This window comes from Podarcis gaigeae, assembly GCF_964106915.1.
Source record: "Podarcis gaigeae genome assembly, chromosome: 1".
Lineage (NCBI taxonomy): Eukaryota > Metazoa > Chordata > Lepidosauria > Squamata > Lacertidae > Podarcis > Podarcis gaigeae.
This window is the reverse complement of record NC_139678.1, coordinates 124,742,868-124,756,281: the sequence shown is the minus strand read 5'-3', so window position 1 is coordinate 124,756,281 and position 13,414 is coordinate 124,742,868. Positions and strand designations below refer to the sequence as shown.

General features: G+C 39.2%; 2 protein-coding genes across 21 annotated transcripts in view; both read left to right on the top strand.

Annotated features, from left to right (window-relative positions):
• BOLL (boule homolog, RNA binding protein) overlaps nucleotides 1–7,469 on the top strand; it is a 34,577-nt gene extending 27,108 nt beyond the window's left edge. For 6 of the 17 annotated variants that reach the window (XR_014558209.1, XR_014558212.1, XM_083713890.1 and 3 more), the window contains exon 11: nucleotides 3,698–7,469. Coding sequence is in view for 10 of the 17 variants with exons in the window: in XM_083713890.1 (XP_083570016.1) it covers nucleotides 3,698–3,856 (159 nt within the window). In the remaining 7 variants the exon portion in view is untranslated. Of the gene's footprint in view, nucleotides 1–2,368; nucleotides 2,408–3,697 lie in introns of all 17 variants that reach the window. The other 11 variants (XR_014558210.1, XR_014558213.1, XM_083713886.1 and 8 more) reach the window with 3 other exon arrangements.
• RFTN2 (raftlin family member 2) overlaps nucleotides 3,698–13,414 on the top strand; it is a 56,236-nt gene continuing 46,519 nt past the window's right edge. The window contains exons 1-3 of one of the 4 annotated variants that reach the window (XM_083710390.1): nucleotides 3,764–3,888; nucleotides 8,782–8,990; nucleotides 11,974–12,189. In XM_083710390.1, coding sequence (XP_083566516.1) covers nucleotides 12,051–12,189 — 139 coding nt within the window. In that variant the 5' untranslated portion in view covers nucleotides 3,764–3,888; nucleotides 8,782–8,990; nucleotides 11,974–12,050. Of the gene's footprint in view, nucleotides 3,889–8,781; nucleotides 8,991–11,484; nucleotides 12,190–13,414 lie in introns of those variants that run through there. The other 3 variants (XM_083710389.1, XM_083710388.1, XM_083710391.1) reach the window with 3 other exon arrangements.

Sequence of the window (13,414 nt, the reverse complement as noted above, 5' to 3'; positions counted from 1 at the left end):
TTCAACCAGCCAGCTTTCAACCACACAAGGTTGAAATCATGCAAGACACCATTGTACTGTAGTTCTTTCCCCCTTTATTTCAGGCTTAAAAAATACTAGCTGTAGTTAGCTGCATTTAGAGCTTGGGTTCTTTTCCTCTCCTTTGACCTTAATGAACGGGCTACATAGCCTTCTGAGACTAGAACAAGGAGTAAGGACCCTAGCCAGACATGCAATTGGATCTGTGATTATGTGCGTTTTTGCTTTCCTCCTTCTGTGGAGTATGTCTTCCAATGCAGAATCGTGCATCTACCATACTTGAGAAACTTGCATGTTTTTATTAATATAGCTGTCTGCATGTACAGCTCTGAGTATGGAAAAGTTCTGAAGCTTGGCTGACCAGTGCTATAGCAGATGGTTTACAGGGTGTGCATAGAATCATAGACTTGGAAGGGACCCTGAGGGTCATCTAGTCCAACCCCCTGCAATGCAGGAACGTATATTCCTGCTTAGATTTTTGTGTTTTGCTGCTGCAGAGGCAACAGGAAATTTGGTTTTGTGGCTGCTAAGCAGATTCTTTTTCCGTTTCACTAGTTAGAATTCATTAATAAAGCAAGCTATTGAGTAGTTGTGTTCCCTCATATATTTTCATTTGGGAATCCTGTAGACCTCTGAAAATTGGGTAGGCATGATGTGCCCAACCCAGTATTAATCACAGGTGAAGAGGCATACTCAGTGCAACATCGTGCATCAGCCCTTGGTACTGTGACTGCTGAGCTTTGAACTTCTTCAAGTCCCAAATGTCAGAGGTGGGGGGAAACAGCTCATTGGAAATACTCTCTTGTCTCTAACTGAACTCCTTGTGATTTCCCCCCATGCCACAATTCTTGGAGAGGGGAGGAAAACCTGATATAAATGCAATGCTATTTAGAAAGGGAACACTTAAAATTAATGAGCTGATTTCTAGAGATGAGGAAAAAACATAGAGAAGGAAATGGCTAGAAAGCAGTCTACATAGCCACAACTTGCTAGACTAGCTGTGCAATAGGCCATCCACACCTGAGAAAATGGCACACCCATTGAGTTTTCAAAGTCAGATTTTCTGAGCTCTGAATGAGAGGCAGGTGTGCATGTTCCCTGGAAAAGTGAGTGGAGAAAATGTGGCAGTTCCACAGTAAATGCAAAGTGTGGAAGCAGCCCAAGTGACAATCTGTCAAGGAACTGAGAGGACAGAAATTCTCTACACCATGAAAACTGCATGTCTGAAAGATGACTAAGCTAGAACCCAGTATCTGATATCCAGTATTCAATATGTTGATAGCTTTAGCGCCTTCCCTTTTATGCCCACCTGGGCAACTCCGGTATATGGTATCCAGTCTGGGCTGCATGTTCATGTGTTTTCAGCCCTTTTAGAGAATGGAGTGCCTTGATTCTTGAATGCATAGCATCACAAGCCAGTAATTTCTTTTAAATAAGATTAAGCCTAACATTTGTTATCTAGGGATGTGCCTTTTTAAACAACAAATATGCAACTAACCAGGACCTATTATTTCAACTTAAATGTGTTATAAAGCTAATGAACATGCCTACCAATATCTTCTAAATGTCCTATAGCTCACATACCATTGCCACCCAAATTCGCCAGAAATCCACCCATCCCTGGTTATATCCTGACAGATTATAATTATTTGGCTTCAAATAAATTCAGCATTGTGTTTGAACCCAAAACTAACAAAAGCAAACTTCTCCAATGAAGAATCTCCAATATTATAGAATGTAGTTGCTACATCTGGGCATTTCAGTAGGAATGGGGGTCCAATGGGCTCTTTTCATGGAGCTGGATACTATGTCCCTGAATCTTGACATCCCACTGCTTGGCCCTACCCTAGTATGTCACGAGTGCTTCCTTGCCTTCCATAATTCATTTTCACAGAGACACCTGGAGCTAGAAATGGGCAGCAGCATAATGTAAGAGCGACTGGAGTTTATGCCTTAATCTAAACCAGGGAACCTTTGGCCTTCTAGATGCTATAGGCTCAGACATGTTGGCTTCTGTCTCTTGTTTTATCTGCAGTTATTTGCTCAAACAACAGTTTTCTGTGACTTACCTTGGAGTAGATTACAAGATGGATTTAGAAAATCCATCCCTCCCCAGTTTTCAACATGAATCACAGTATATATAGCTCAGTTGGGGTGAGGAGTCTCCAGCCTCCCAGTTGGGCCTCTAGGTCTAAAACAAATGGAGAAACCTTGAAATAAACAGGATAAGCTGCACACGCTCACTTAGGAATGTAAAGTGAACAAAGTCAACACTAACGAATATTCAGATAGCAATTGATCATACTGTTTCTGTCTAATAACTAACAAGGTGGAGTTAATTTATTCTCAGGGTTTGGAGATGCTGATGCAGTACTTCTAGGAGTGATAGGTATGCTACAGTATTTTCAATACCAGTTCATCAACCTGGGTATTGTTCATCAACCTGTATTTTTTCCCACCCAGTTATGGGCAATTCTAAAAGACTTGGGTAATCTCTTTCCCTTAGATTAGAACAAGACACATTCCTTTGAAACCTCAGCCTTGTTCAGATAGCTCCAGGCTGATGAATCTTCCTTATGACCTCTGTGATTACTTCCAGATAAGTACTGGGGACAGAGGAGAGATATATATTTTCTAATAAAAATTGTAACCCATTTCCCCCCCCCCCCCCAGAAGAGTCGCTTATAAAAATAAGCGGCAGACAATACAACTGATTTAATAAAGTGTCTCGTAAGATTTAGCAATGGTTGGGATTTTAGAAGCATTGTCTTTCTGCACAATGCACACACATTGCAATAATCCTTTCTAGGAGCAATGAACATGAGTGACCATGGCTGGGTCTGACTGCCCAAAGAACAGGAAATCAGAAATTAGTCATGCTTTAATGCCATTAAAAACAGTGGGAATTAAGTTAGACATCTCATTAGTTTCAGTGTGGCTAAAATAGGACTAGTTTCCTCTGGAATACGTGACTTAACCCAGATAGTACTGGGACTACCTTGACTTTACTGAAGCTACCTGAGAGCCTAGGAATTTCATGGTTGTAAAAAAAGAGAGAGGTGATTTCAACTTCTTTCAGAAGCTGCTGTTCATGAATCTGATTTGTAGAGGACTGTTCTTGGCACAAGACTAATTGAGAAGAACGATGTAGTATGTAACATGCTGAAAATCAAGTGTAGGGATTTGCATACATGTACTAATTATTTGTGGATAAATAGAAAATTTTGCATAATTGACACTTGGTAATTCACATTTAACCAGAGTGATCACCTAAGACTGATGGGTTTGCTGATCAAACAGAAAATTATTTGAAATTATTTTCCCTCAGGAAATTGAAAACAATCAAGAGCAAATTTGCTTTATTATGGTATAACTCCATAATCTTCAACAATTCCATGGGAAAACCAACATGCCAGAGTTTCTTTTAGTGCTTTTTTAAGTCGGGTGGGAAATAGTTTTATATAGTCTTGTTGTTGCTGTTACTGTTTTAATTAAATAGATTTGTGTACCACTCTTTATCCAAAGATCCCAGTTTAGGTCACATGTGGTCATTTTGTGTTGTAAATTAATTCCTTCCTTTGCAGACTTTGTTTATATATTTAGCAGAACTGTCATATACCTGCTTAAAATGTATTGTAATAAACTGCTATTTTGAAATGTAGTTTTTTCCTCTTTATAGGAAGCCAGGATACATTCTGTAAGAAGAAATTTTTCTCATCCTTCTTCTATGAGTTTAAAGCCTCGTTACGCACGAAGTCCTCACTTTCATCCTAGAAAAGATTACAGATCAGATGACACAGTGCTCACTACTTCTTCCTCTACAGACACTGTTAAATAGCACCATAGTTATACTTAATAGCTAATATGAAGGTGTGTGATTTTGTAGCTCCTAATGTATATTGAATACTGCTAAGTCAAAATGTCCTTGCTTTTTTGTAAGGTGTTTAAAGACCTTGCACTTGTAAACATAAATCGTTTACTCTTAGTAAACATAAATTGCAGGATAAAATCATGGTTACCTTTATCAATTGGTATTCTTATATGGTGACAGACTTGTAATTGAGAAATATTCAGGCTATACATGTGCTGTTTATTATGCCATTTAAAACTAGCATATTTGTTTTGCAAACCAAACTTAAAATTCATTTTCATCTGATAGGTTACAAGAATGACTAAGTACAATATTAAAAAACATTTTTGCTTGGTGGAAAACGCATGCTATGTTGGAATCCAAATATTTTATTTAACATTTGTATTTAAGCATATTTTTGGTTTTTTTAAAAAATAATTTGGTGCAAATACTGTTTTACATATTGCAACTGAAATAAAATCAATCTTTTTTTTTAGTTTATAAAAATCAAAAATAGTTACATCTGCTTATGTCCAAATAATTTTTTCTGATTTTTGTGACTGATACTGTTCTGAAGGATATAAAATACTACACACATTTTTGATACTATTTTGGATGTGCAAAAATACAAGCTTTGCATTAATAACAATCTATTACAGTATTTGAAAACTTTCATTAAGCCTTTGTCTTCTCCCTGTGCAGGATCAAAATGAATCACTGCCTGTATCATGTCCTGAGGAGGAATACAATTATCCTCTTCTCCACAAGGATTAGAATTGTTTATTCCCTGCTTTTGTTTTACAAGCTTTTTGTTGTAATCTCTCAATTTATACTTATTCTGGCAGAATAAATATGCCTGCTGTATTCAATTAGAATTGAAGCCTTTTTATCAAAGGTGAAGTCCAATTGTTTTATTTTTTTTAAAAAAAGTCAGGTAAGGATTTCATAGAGTCAGTGATACTACATCAGCAAGGTAGCATTTAAATAAATCTTTTAAGAACTACTGATACTGTCTTAACAGCAAACTGGAAATAAATAAACATTTAAATACAACCTTATTACCTGCTTCACCCACAGTGTACCTACCATTACACATGGCTGGAGTTAGGATAAATTCAGACTTTTACTAAAAAAATATTATTTTTCTAGTAACATGTTCACTCTTGAGTCTTTAAATAGGTTTGCACCTTTATAGAACATAAAAAGATCATATGCAAAAATAATTTATACCTTTTGTAAAAATGTTTGTGATAACCCAGCAACTATCAGATTTAAGTAGTTTTTATGTCAAGTATAAAGAACTTGAATGGTTGGGGGTTATCTGTTTAATGTTACTGTTTTTATATTTGCAGAGGTTTTAAAATATATCTGTATAAATGTGTTCACATCTATTGAAACTGCTTTATAACTGTGAAAGGATTTGCTCAGTTGTATATATCCTTGTAAACAATATAAAAGTAGCCAAGAAAAGGCCATGTGTTCTGTTACTATGGCATTATTTCTAAGTATATCATGAAACCATTGTATATAGCTTATTTCATCCAAGCAATCAGGATCAGTTTTGAATCTTTTGCTTGGGTTCCCATTTTTACTCAGTGTATTAGACTAAAAAAAGCATAGTTTTCTGAAAATATTTCAAAATTGAGATGTCCAAAGAATGTCTGGCATTTAGAACTGCAATTTAGAAAACAATGTCATTCATACTTGAAATCCTTTGTTCTTACTGCTTGCGTTATGGAGTTATTGATATTTATATCAGGTTAAATAATACCCAAGGCTTTCCATTTTAGTTAATTCATTTAAGAGAGCAATATAAACATCAGGATTAGATTTTTTTTATCCCTGTTTGGCCAAGAGTAACTCAATACACAGAAATACAGTAATAGAAAGAAATGTCTAATGCATAAACAGGTCCCTCCCTCATACCTATTTCTAAGGGGTTATAACAGAAGTAAGAAAGCTGTCTTCTACTCTTTGTATTTGTGGGCTGTTATCAAACCTTTTGAAATGCATGGATTTTTTTTTTAATGCAACATTACATTATAGAATTTGGGCTAATACCTGGTCAACCATATTATCTTGAAGGCTGGTTGAATCTAATATATTCCTTCCCCCTTATTATGTTTCTCCATAGAAAAAATAGCTCCTGAGTCTAGTGTACTTACTAATTCACCTCATTTATATATTGAGGGTTAGCAAGCAAACATTAACAACACTGCTCTGTGTTGCAATCCTGATTTTAAAACTTTTATCTGGGATACATGAGAGAATCATATTTGCCATAGATTTAGAGATTGAATGAATTATTTAAGTAATGTTTACGATCATAACTCCAAACGTATTTTAAGAAATAGGTGAAGAACTACCATAATGTTAATTAATACAGGACTTTTCCTATGACTGTTTTGAAATGTTCGAAAAATGTGAACACCAAATTGTTATTTGTGCTAGTGAACTGGGGAAAATTCACTTTAATCATCACATTGTCATTTGACATATCACTTTGCTATTTCTTTATGCTTTTTAACATACTCTATAATCCATGTAACAAAATAAACTACTCAACAAACTGCATTCTACTAATGATAGACAAAAGTAACAGAACACATGGCTTTGCATACAGACTTTCTACCTGTATTTTAGTATAGTTTTACAATGTAAGTTTATTGTAATATGTGTTAGTGTAAATGTTAGGGTAAAATGGTAGTTTTGGGACGCTCATACTGCACCAGCTTTTTAAGAAATGTAAATGTCACAAGCAAGATATTTGAAGAGATACATATACAAATATACTAAGACACTAGATTTTTTTAATACACGGTAATTCCATATTACTGTGGAGCTCTGATTTTGAACATTGCTACAAGGTATAGCAGAAGAGTATTATTTTGTTTTGGGCTTCATTATTGGACAGTGTCGTTCGGAGCTTTTGGTGTGATAACAAAACACAGCTGTAAAATGGCACTTGAAAGCAGGATGTATCGTGGGGTATTCTTTAACATATTTTCAAAGAAATATAAGAGTTTACTTTTGCCATGGTAATAAGGAGTAGTTCATAAAAATGCTGATCATAAGTAGAATGTTTTTGCATTGTCATACAATTCTAGCTAAATTAACAGGGTACCAACATGGCTCCTTATGCATTTACTATAGTTCCTGCAACCTTAAGTAAGTTAAGATAAATGTACAGAAAGATGTTTTATCAATAATTTTATAGTACTTCAAAGTTTTACAAATTTGTTCGCTACTCATTTTTTGTTTAAGCTATGGGTATAATCCAGTCACACTGAAGGATTCTGTTAGGCTCAGTAGAGCCTTGATTTACACACATCGCAAACAAGCATGAGGCAAGGAAGCGGCGTTGTAGGCCTATGTATGGACTTTCCATTCAACCTAATGCCTTTTGCACAACCTCTACACACACAATGGAGAAAGCATGTCTCTATGAACTATTTGTGCAGGGGTACTAGGCCCACACTGGACTGGATTCTGCCATGAATGTATGATATACAGTAACAATATTGGTTCCTGTAGCTTGTACCATTTTTAAAAAGCCAATGGCTTTGTAACAAAAGTTTCATCTAAATAAAGCATTCTTTATCTACTATTGGTAATGCAGATTCATTTTTTAGAAAACAATAGTGTCAGCAAAATAAAAGCGAGTTAAGGGGGGTTTCATATAATACCTGATCATCAAGAAACAGAATCCTGGATAGAACTATTTTGAAGGTGTCGGGTCATGGAATAGTTTAGATCTTAATTATTCCAATTCAGGGGTATCCTAGAGGGAGGACAGGGAGGGGTCACTGCTCCCCTTCTGGTGTTTCGGACCACATGGCCACATTAACTCTACCTGTGTATTGAGCAGCTATTGTTATAAACAATAAACTGGGCAATGTGTTGCTGTTTGATCTTAGTTGCTGCTGCTGTAGTAATAGGATGTAAAATGAAATTAACCACAAAACATAGATCCTTAAAATATCCTCTCCCCCCCCCCCCCGTTTAATCTTGAACAGAATTTCCAAGAGTAAGCCTTTAAACCTAGCTGAGAAACTCCTCAAATAATTTTGTCCCTTTCCTGAAATGTCAAATGGCTCTCAGCTCCGCTTGTATTCTATGGAAAAAATTAATGGAATGCAATATAAGTTCAGGTGCCCCTCACCAGCTCCAGTTGTGCTATTGAATGCATGCCTTTAATTTGTTTCTGACCCAGCTACGTGAGAAGTTGAGGCAGTTGTGCACAGGAGGTCCTCGGTCCCCAGCGATACATAGGAAAGGTACTCAGCCTATAAGAATCCTCATCCGGTGTTCCCAGTGACTCTAGTAGTTATCCTGACTCCAAGGAGCCTTCCACTAGCAAGTGAGGTGTTGTAGGCAAGGTGCAATAATGGCAAAATGCAATATCTAGACAGCATTTTGGCTCCTCAGGTACAATGGAAGAACTTAAATTTGCTTTGCTTTATATTTGAGGGCAGGGACGTGGGTGGCGCTGTGGGTTAAACCACAGAGCCTAGGACATGCCGATCAGAAGGTCGGTGGTTCAAATCCCTGCAACGGGGTGAGCTCCTGTTGCTTGGTCCCTGCTCCTGCCAACCTAGCAGTTCGAAAGCACGCCAAAGTGCAAGTAGATAAATAAGTACCGCTCCGGCGGGAAGGTAAATGGCGTTTCCATGCGCTGCTCTGGTTCGCCAGAAGCGGCTTAGTCATGCTGGCCACATGCCCCGGAAGCTGTACGCTGGCTCCCTCGGCCAATAAAGCGAGATGAGCGTCGCAACCCCAGAATCGGCCAAGACTGGACCTAATGGTCAGGGGTCCCTTTACCTTTTTATATTTGAGGGCATTGGTTCATCAACAAACATGGGACATTTTGAATTGTTTTAATGCTGTAACCCACCCATCTGTTGTATGTGCAGCCTTTGAAACCTTCAGCACGTTCCTTGAGAGGGCAGTGTGTCCCATGGTGGGACACCCAACAGGTCACCCACTGCCTGGACAATTTTGTTTGTTTGTGGGCGGTGATGAATCCAGAGGCTGCCAGGACCTGCTGGTGGCAGTCCAGTGGCTATATGACGACTTAAGAGGTAGGTCCTCGCTGCCCACAAAAAAGCTTAAGGGCTTTCAGGTAAGTTCATTTATTTGGGCCTCCAGGTAGACTCTGGTAGCTTCCTCAAACCCTTCCACTCCTGTTTGCCATGGTGGCGTTTAATGCTGTAAATCTCCCATGGGTGCGTTCCAGCCGACCGGCAGCAAGAAACATCCCAGCGGCAAGGGTTGATGGAATGCAGGCCAGATCTTTGCCCTACTGCCATGCCAACCCTGCCTATCTGCTGTAAAACCAAAATTAAGTGGCCTGTTTCAGCCCACAAATGCCTATTCATTGTGCTTATTTCCACTGCTCCAATGAGCCTGGTACAGAATGATAAACTGATGGTGCAAAATGAGATTTTTAAAATCTCAATTTGACATGAAGACCAGGAACTAAAAATAACCCCTGTATGACTAGTTAAGCATTTTAGTCGTGTCCAACTCTTTGTGACCCCATGGACCATAGCACACCAGGCACTCCTGTCTTCCACTGCCTCCCGCAGTTTGGTCAAACTCATGCTGGTAGCTTCGAGAACACAGTCCAACCATCTCGTCCTCTGTCGTCCCCTTCTTGCAGCCTCTATCTTTCCCAGCATCAGGGTCTTTTCCAGGGAACCTTCTCATGAGGTGGCCGAAGTCTTAGAGCCTCAGCTTCAGGATCTGTCCTTTCAGTGAGCACTCAGGGCTCATTTCCTTCAGAATGGATAGGTTTGATCTTCTTGCAGTCCATGGGACTCTCAAGAGTCTCCTCTAGCACCACAATTCAAAAGCATCAATTCTTCAGCAATCAGCCTTCTTTATGGTCCAGCTCTCACTTCCATACATCACTACTGGGAAAACCATAGCTTTAACTATACGGACCTTTGTCGGCAAGGTGATATCTCTGCTTTTTAAGATGCTGTCTAGGTTTGTCATTGTTTTTCTCCCAAGAAGCAGGCGTCTTAATTTCATGACTGCTGTCACCATCTGCAGTGATCATGGAACCCAAGAAAGTAAAATCTCTCACTGCCTCCATTTCTTCCCCTTCTATTTGCCAGGAGGTGATGGGCCCAGTGGCCATGATCTTAGTTTTTTTGATGTTGAGCTTCTATGGGAAATTTGGGCTGTTTGTTCTTATACAGCTGCCCCCAGTGCCTTTCTCTATCTCTGCAGTGTTAACTAATTATTGTTTAGTTGCTTGGTCGTGTCCGACCAGTGGCGTAGCGTGGGTTGTCAGCACCCGGGGCAAGGCAAGTAATTTGCACCCCCTAACCCGTGGATTTGCGCCCCCTAACCCTAACCCCCAGATGTTGCGGCCGGTGCGGCCGGCCCCCCTGCACCTCCCACGCTACGCCACTGTGTCCGACTCTTCGTGACCCCATGGACCAGAGCATGCCAGGCCCTCCTGTCTTCCACTGCCTCCCGCAGTTTGGTCAAACTCATGCTGGTAGCTTCGAGAACACTGTCCAACCATCTCATCCTCTGTCCCCTTCTTCTTGTGCCCTCAATCTTTCCAAACATCAGGGTCTTTTACCTAATACTAATAATTTAATAATAATTTTATTATTTATACCTATAACTATAAATGTGTTGTCTTACTCTCAAGGAAACTTAAATAAGCTGTATAAAGAAATCATTCATAGACGGGTCAAAGTTGAAGCAACACATTTACTTGTAAGCGCTGGGATCATATAATCAGAATTGTAGAGTTGGAAAGTACCTTGAGGGTCATCTGGTACAACCCCCTGCAATGCCGAAATCTCTAATGCTAGCTGCCAACTTGCAGGGGGCTTAAGACGCCTTTGAACAATGCAGTTGATAAGATTGTGGCTTAGCTAGGCTGCAAGCCCTGAAGAAATGAAAACAAATACAGTGGTACCTCTGGTTACGTACTTAATTTGTTCCGGAGGTCCGTTCTTAACCTGAAACTGTTCTTAACCTGAAGCACCACTTTAGCTAATGGGGCCTCCCGCTGCTGCCACGCCGCACGATTTCTGTTCTCATCCTGAAGCAAAGTTCTTAACCCAAGGTATTATTTCTGGGTTAGCAGAGTCTGTAACCTGAAGCGTATGTAACCCAAGGTACTACTGTATAAGCAACTAGTTGAAAATCCACTCCTTTGCTCTTTGTTTGCAAAAAGCCCCTAAAACAGAAGTTTTAAGAATTAACTGTTAGTTTAACAGAAAGATTGCCATAGAGCTCTTTCTTGTATAATGTGAATCAAATCCCTCCTCTGGGCTTGCTATGATGTACATTTCATACTGTTTCTAAATGGGACCTATCAAAAGCAGAGAAGGTGCTTTTTAAATCTTTTTTAACTTACTAAGTCAATTACTCCAAATACAATTTGTACTGCTCTCTAGCCAAGAGAGTATTTTGCTATTGTGTGCATTTTCCCCCCAGCTGTCCTGTGCAAAGGAAGTCAGATCCAAACTCACATTTAAAACAAGAGTTCTGAACTGCTTTTCATTTGCTTTGCTCCCCTTTGAGATGCCAGAAGCAATTTCCTCTTGAAGTTGACTTCCTTTCTGGAAACGATTTTGTCTCAAACCATGTTGAGGCTCTCTGGTCCCATTATCTGACTAACTTGCTGTTTTTTGTTCCCTTTTCTTTGCTACTGCAGCAAAACAGACCTTCTGACTGCAAGGGAATCACGCTGAAGTTTTGCAGCAACTTTTTATTTCGGTTGTTTTCTCACATCATTATCAGCCAGCCAAGAGGGACAGACAAAGCACTCATTGGTGCCCTCTGCAACAGAACACTTCTAGCGGGGGCTGACTGTAAATTGACGTGGCATGGAAAATCTCTGCTAAGTTTGTAACACTTTGTATGTTCCTGCAAGAGCAGTAACACTCTTGCCCAGGAGGACTTCGTCGCCTGAAAGCATAAAGGGTTATACGCCTGGATGTAACTATGGCTGGAAAATTCCTCCTGTTTCTAACTTGGGACTTGAATATTCTTTTTTCTTTGGTGTTGTGGCTAGCAGTAAACAGCATCTAAAACTTTGAGATTGCTTCCTCTCTCTTTTTTTCTCCAGTCAGAGGGAAACGGATTTTGTGGCATTCTCCATTTCTACCTCCACCCTCTTTGCACCTTCCTGCTCCCTGCGGCTGCGACCATGGGGTGCGGACTCAGAAAACTAGAAGACCCAGATGATAGTAGCCCTGGAAAAATATTTTCAACGCTAAAGAGACCGCAAGTGGAAACAAAGACGGACTCTGCTTATGAGTACATATTGCTTGATTTTACTTTGGAAGGTAGGTATCTTGTTTCAGCAGTGCTCTGTGCCAAAGGCTTAAATGGGCAAAAGTTTTCCTTATTTTATTTCTTTGGATTAGATATGGGGAAACTAATTCGTAAGAATCTTTCAACACCAGTCACTGTTAATCATTAGGCTAATGGTTTAGAAATGTGTTAAACTGTGCGTATGAATGCCAGAAAAAATGTGTATGCACGTAACAATTAGCGCGTTGGTGCCTCTGTTCAGAAAAAAAGGTCTTTTTCCAAATCTGTGCATAGCTGAAAGCCAGTTTCTGTCAGTATCGGCAGTTCTGTTAAACTTGACAGTAAGCACTACTTAAGAGCACTTCTACAGTGGAAAATACCTTTTAGCTTCCTATTCTTTGTTTCGTGTTCTGTTTTGTTTTTGTAGCTCAGGCATGGAAGGAACACTGAATGTTGTGCAGTTAAAAGGCAGGCAGTGTGGGTCTTCTTCCCTCTTTTGTAGTGTTTTTCTTGTTTCTAACCGACTCCCTGTCCCAGAAAGTTGAAAACATAAACAGCCGACCCCAGACAGCTTCCCATTAAAAACAGGCAGTTCTATTCAGCTGTACAGTAGTTGCTTCAGGGACTCATAATTTTTGCTGAAACGTTTTGGTGTAGCTTTTCCGTGGCTATACAGCAGTTCTTGTGGTTGCAGTAGCCAGAATATATTAATGTAGATTACAAGTATAAACTTCATGAAGATTGTTGTGCAGGACACATTTTAGTCCATTACCTGCATTTTTGGCTTTTCATTCCGTATACAATTCATTCATTTCTCTTTGGGTGAAGCAAAAATTCTTTGTGTGGAGAAACAGTAGCAACAACGACAACATATTTTTGAGTCTCATGCTGGATTACCTAATACATAAGCGATATACTGGTCTATAAATTTAAATTGGCAATTGATTTAATGCATTCTAGATTTTGTTTGCAGTTTTTGTTTTGCTACATAGTACATAGCATTTTGAGTTGCATAGCTTTGACGTTCCTGAAAGTAGTCTGATGGTGGTTATTTCTTGTGAAAAACAATTATTTTTCATTAAAACACATGTTTTAGCAACTGAACGCAAGGAGGGGGGGAGGTATCTTTACCTCACTGCAATGTTCCAGGACATATACCAAAAAAATCAGGGTTCGAGCCAGAATTTCTGTTTTGCAAATGGAAAGACTGTATTCGTGGAAAGGGTTGTGATCCAGCAGAGACTACTTCTGGAGGAA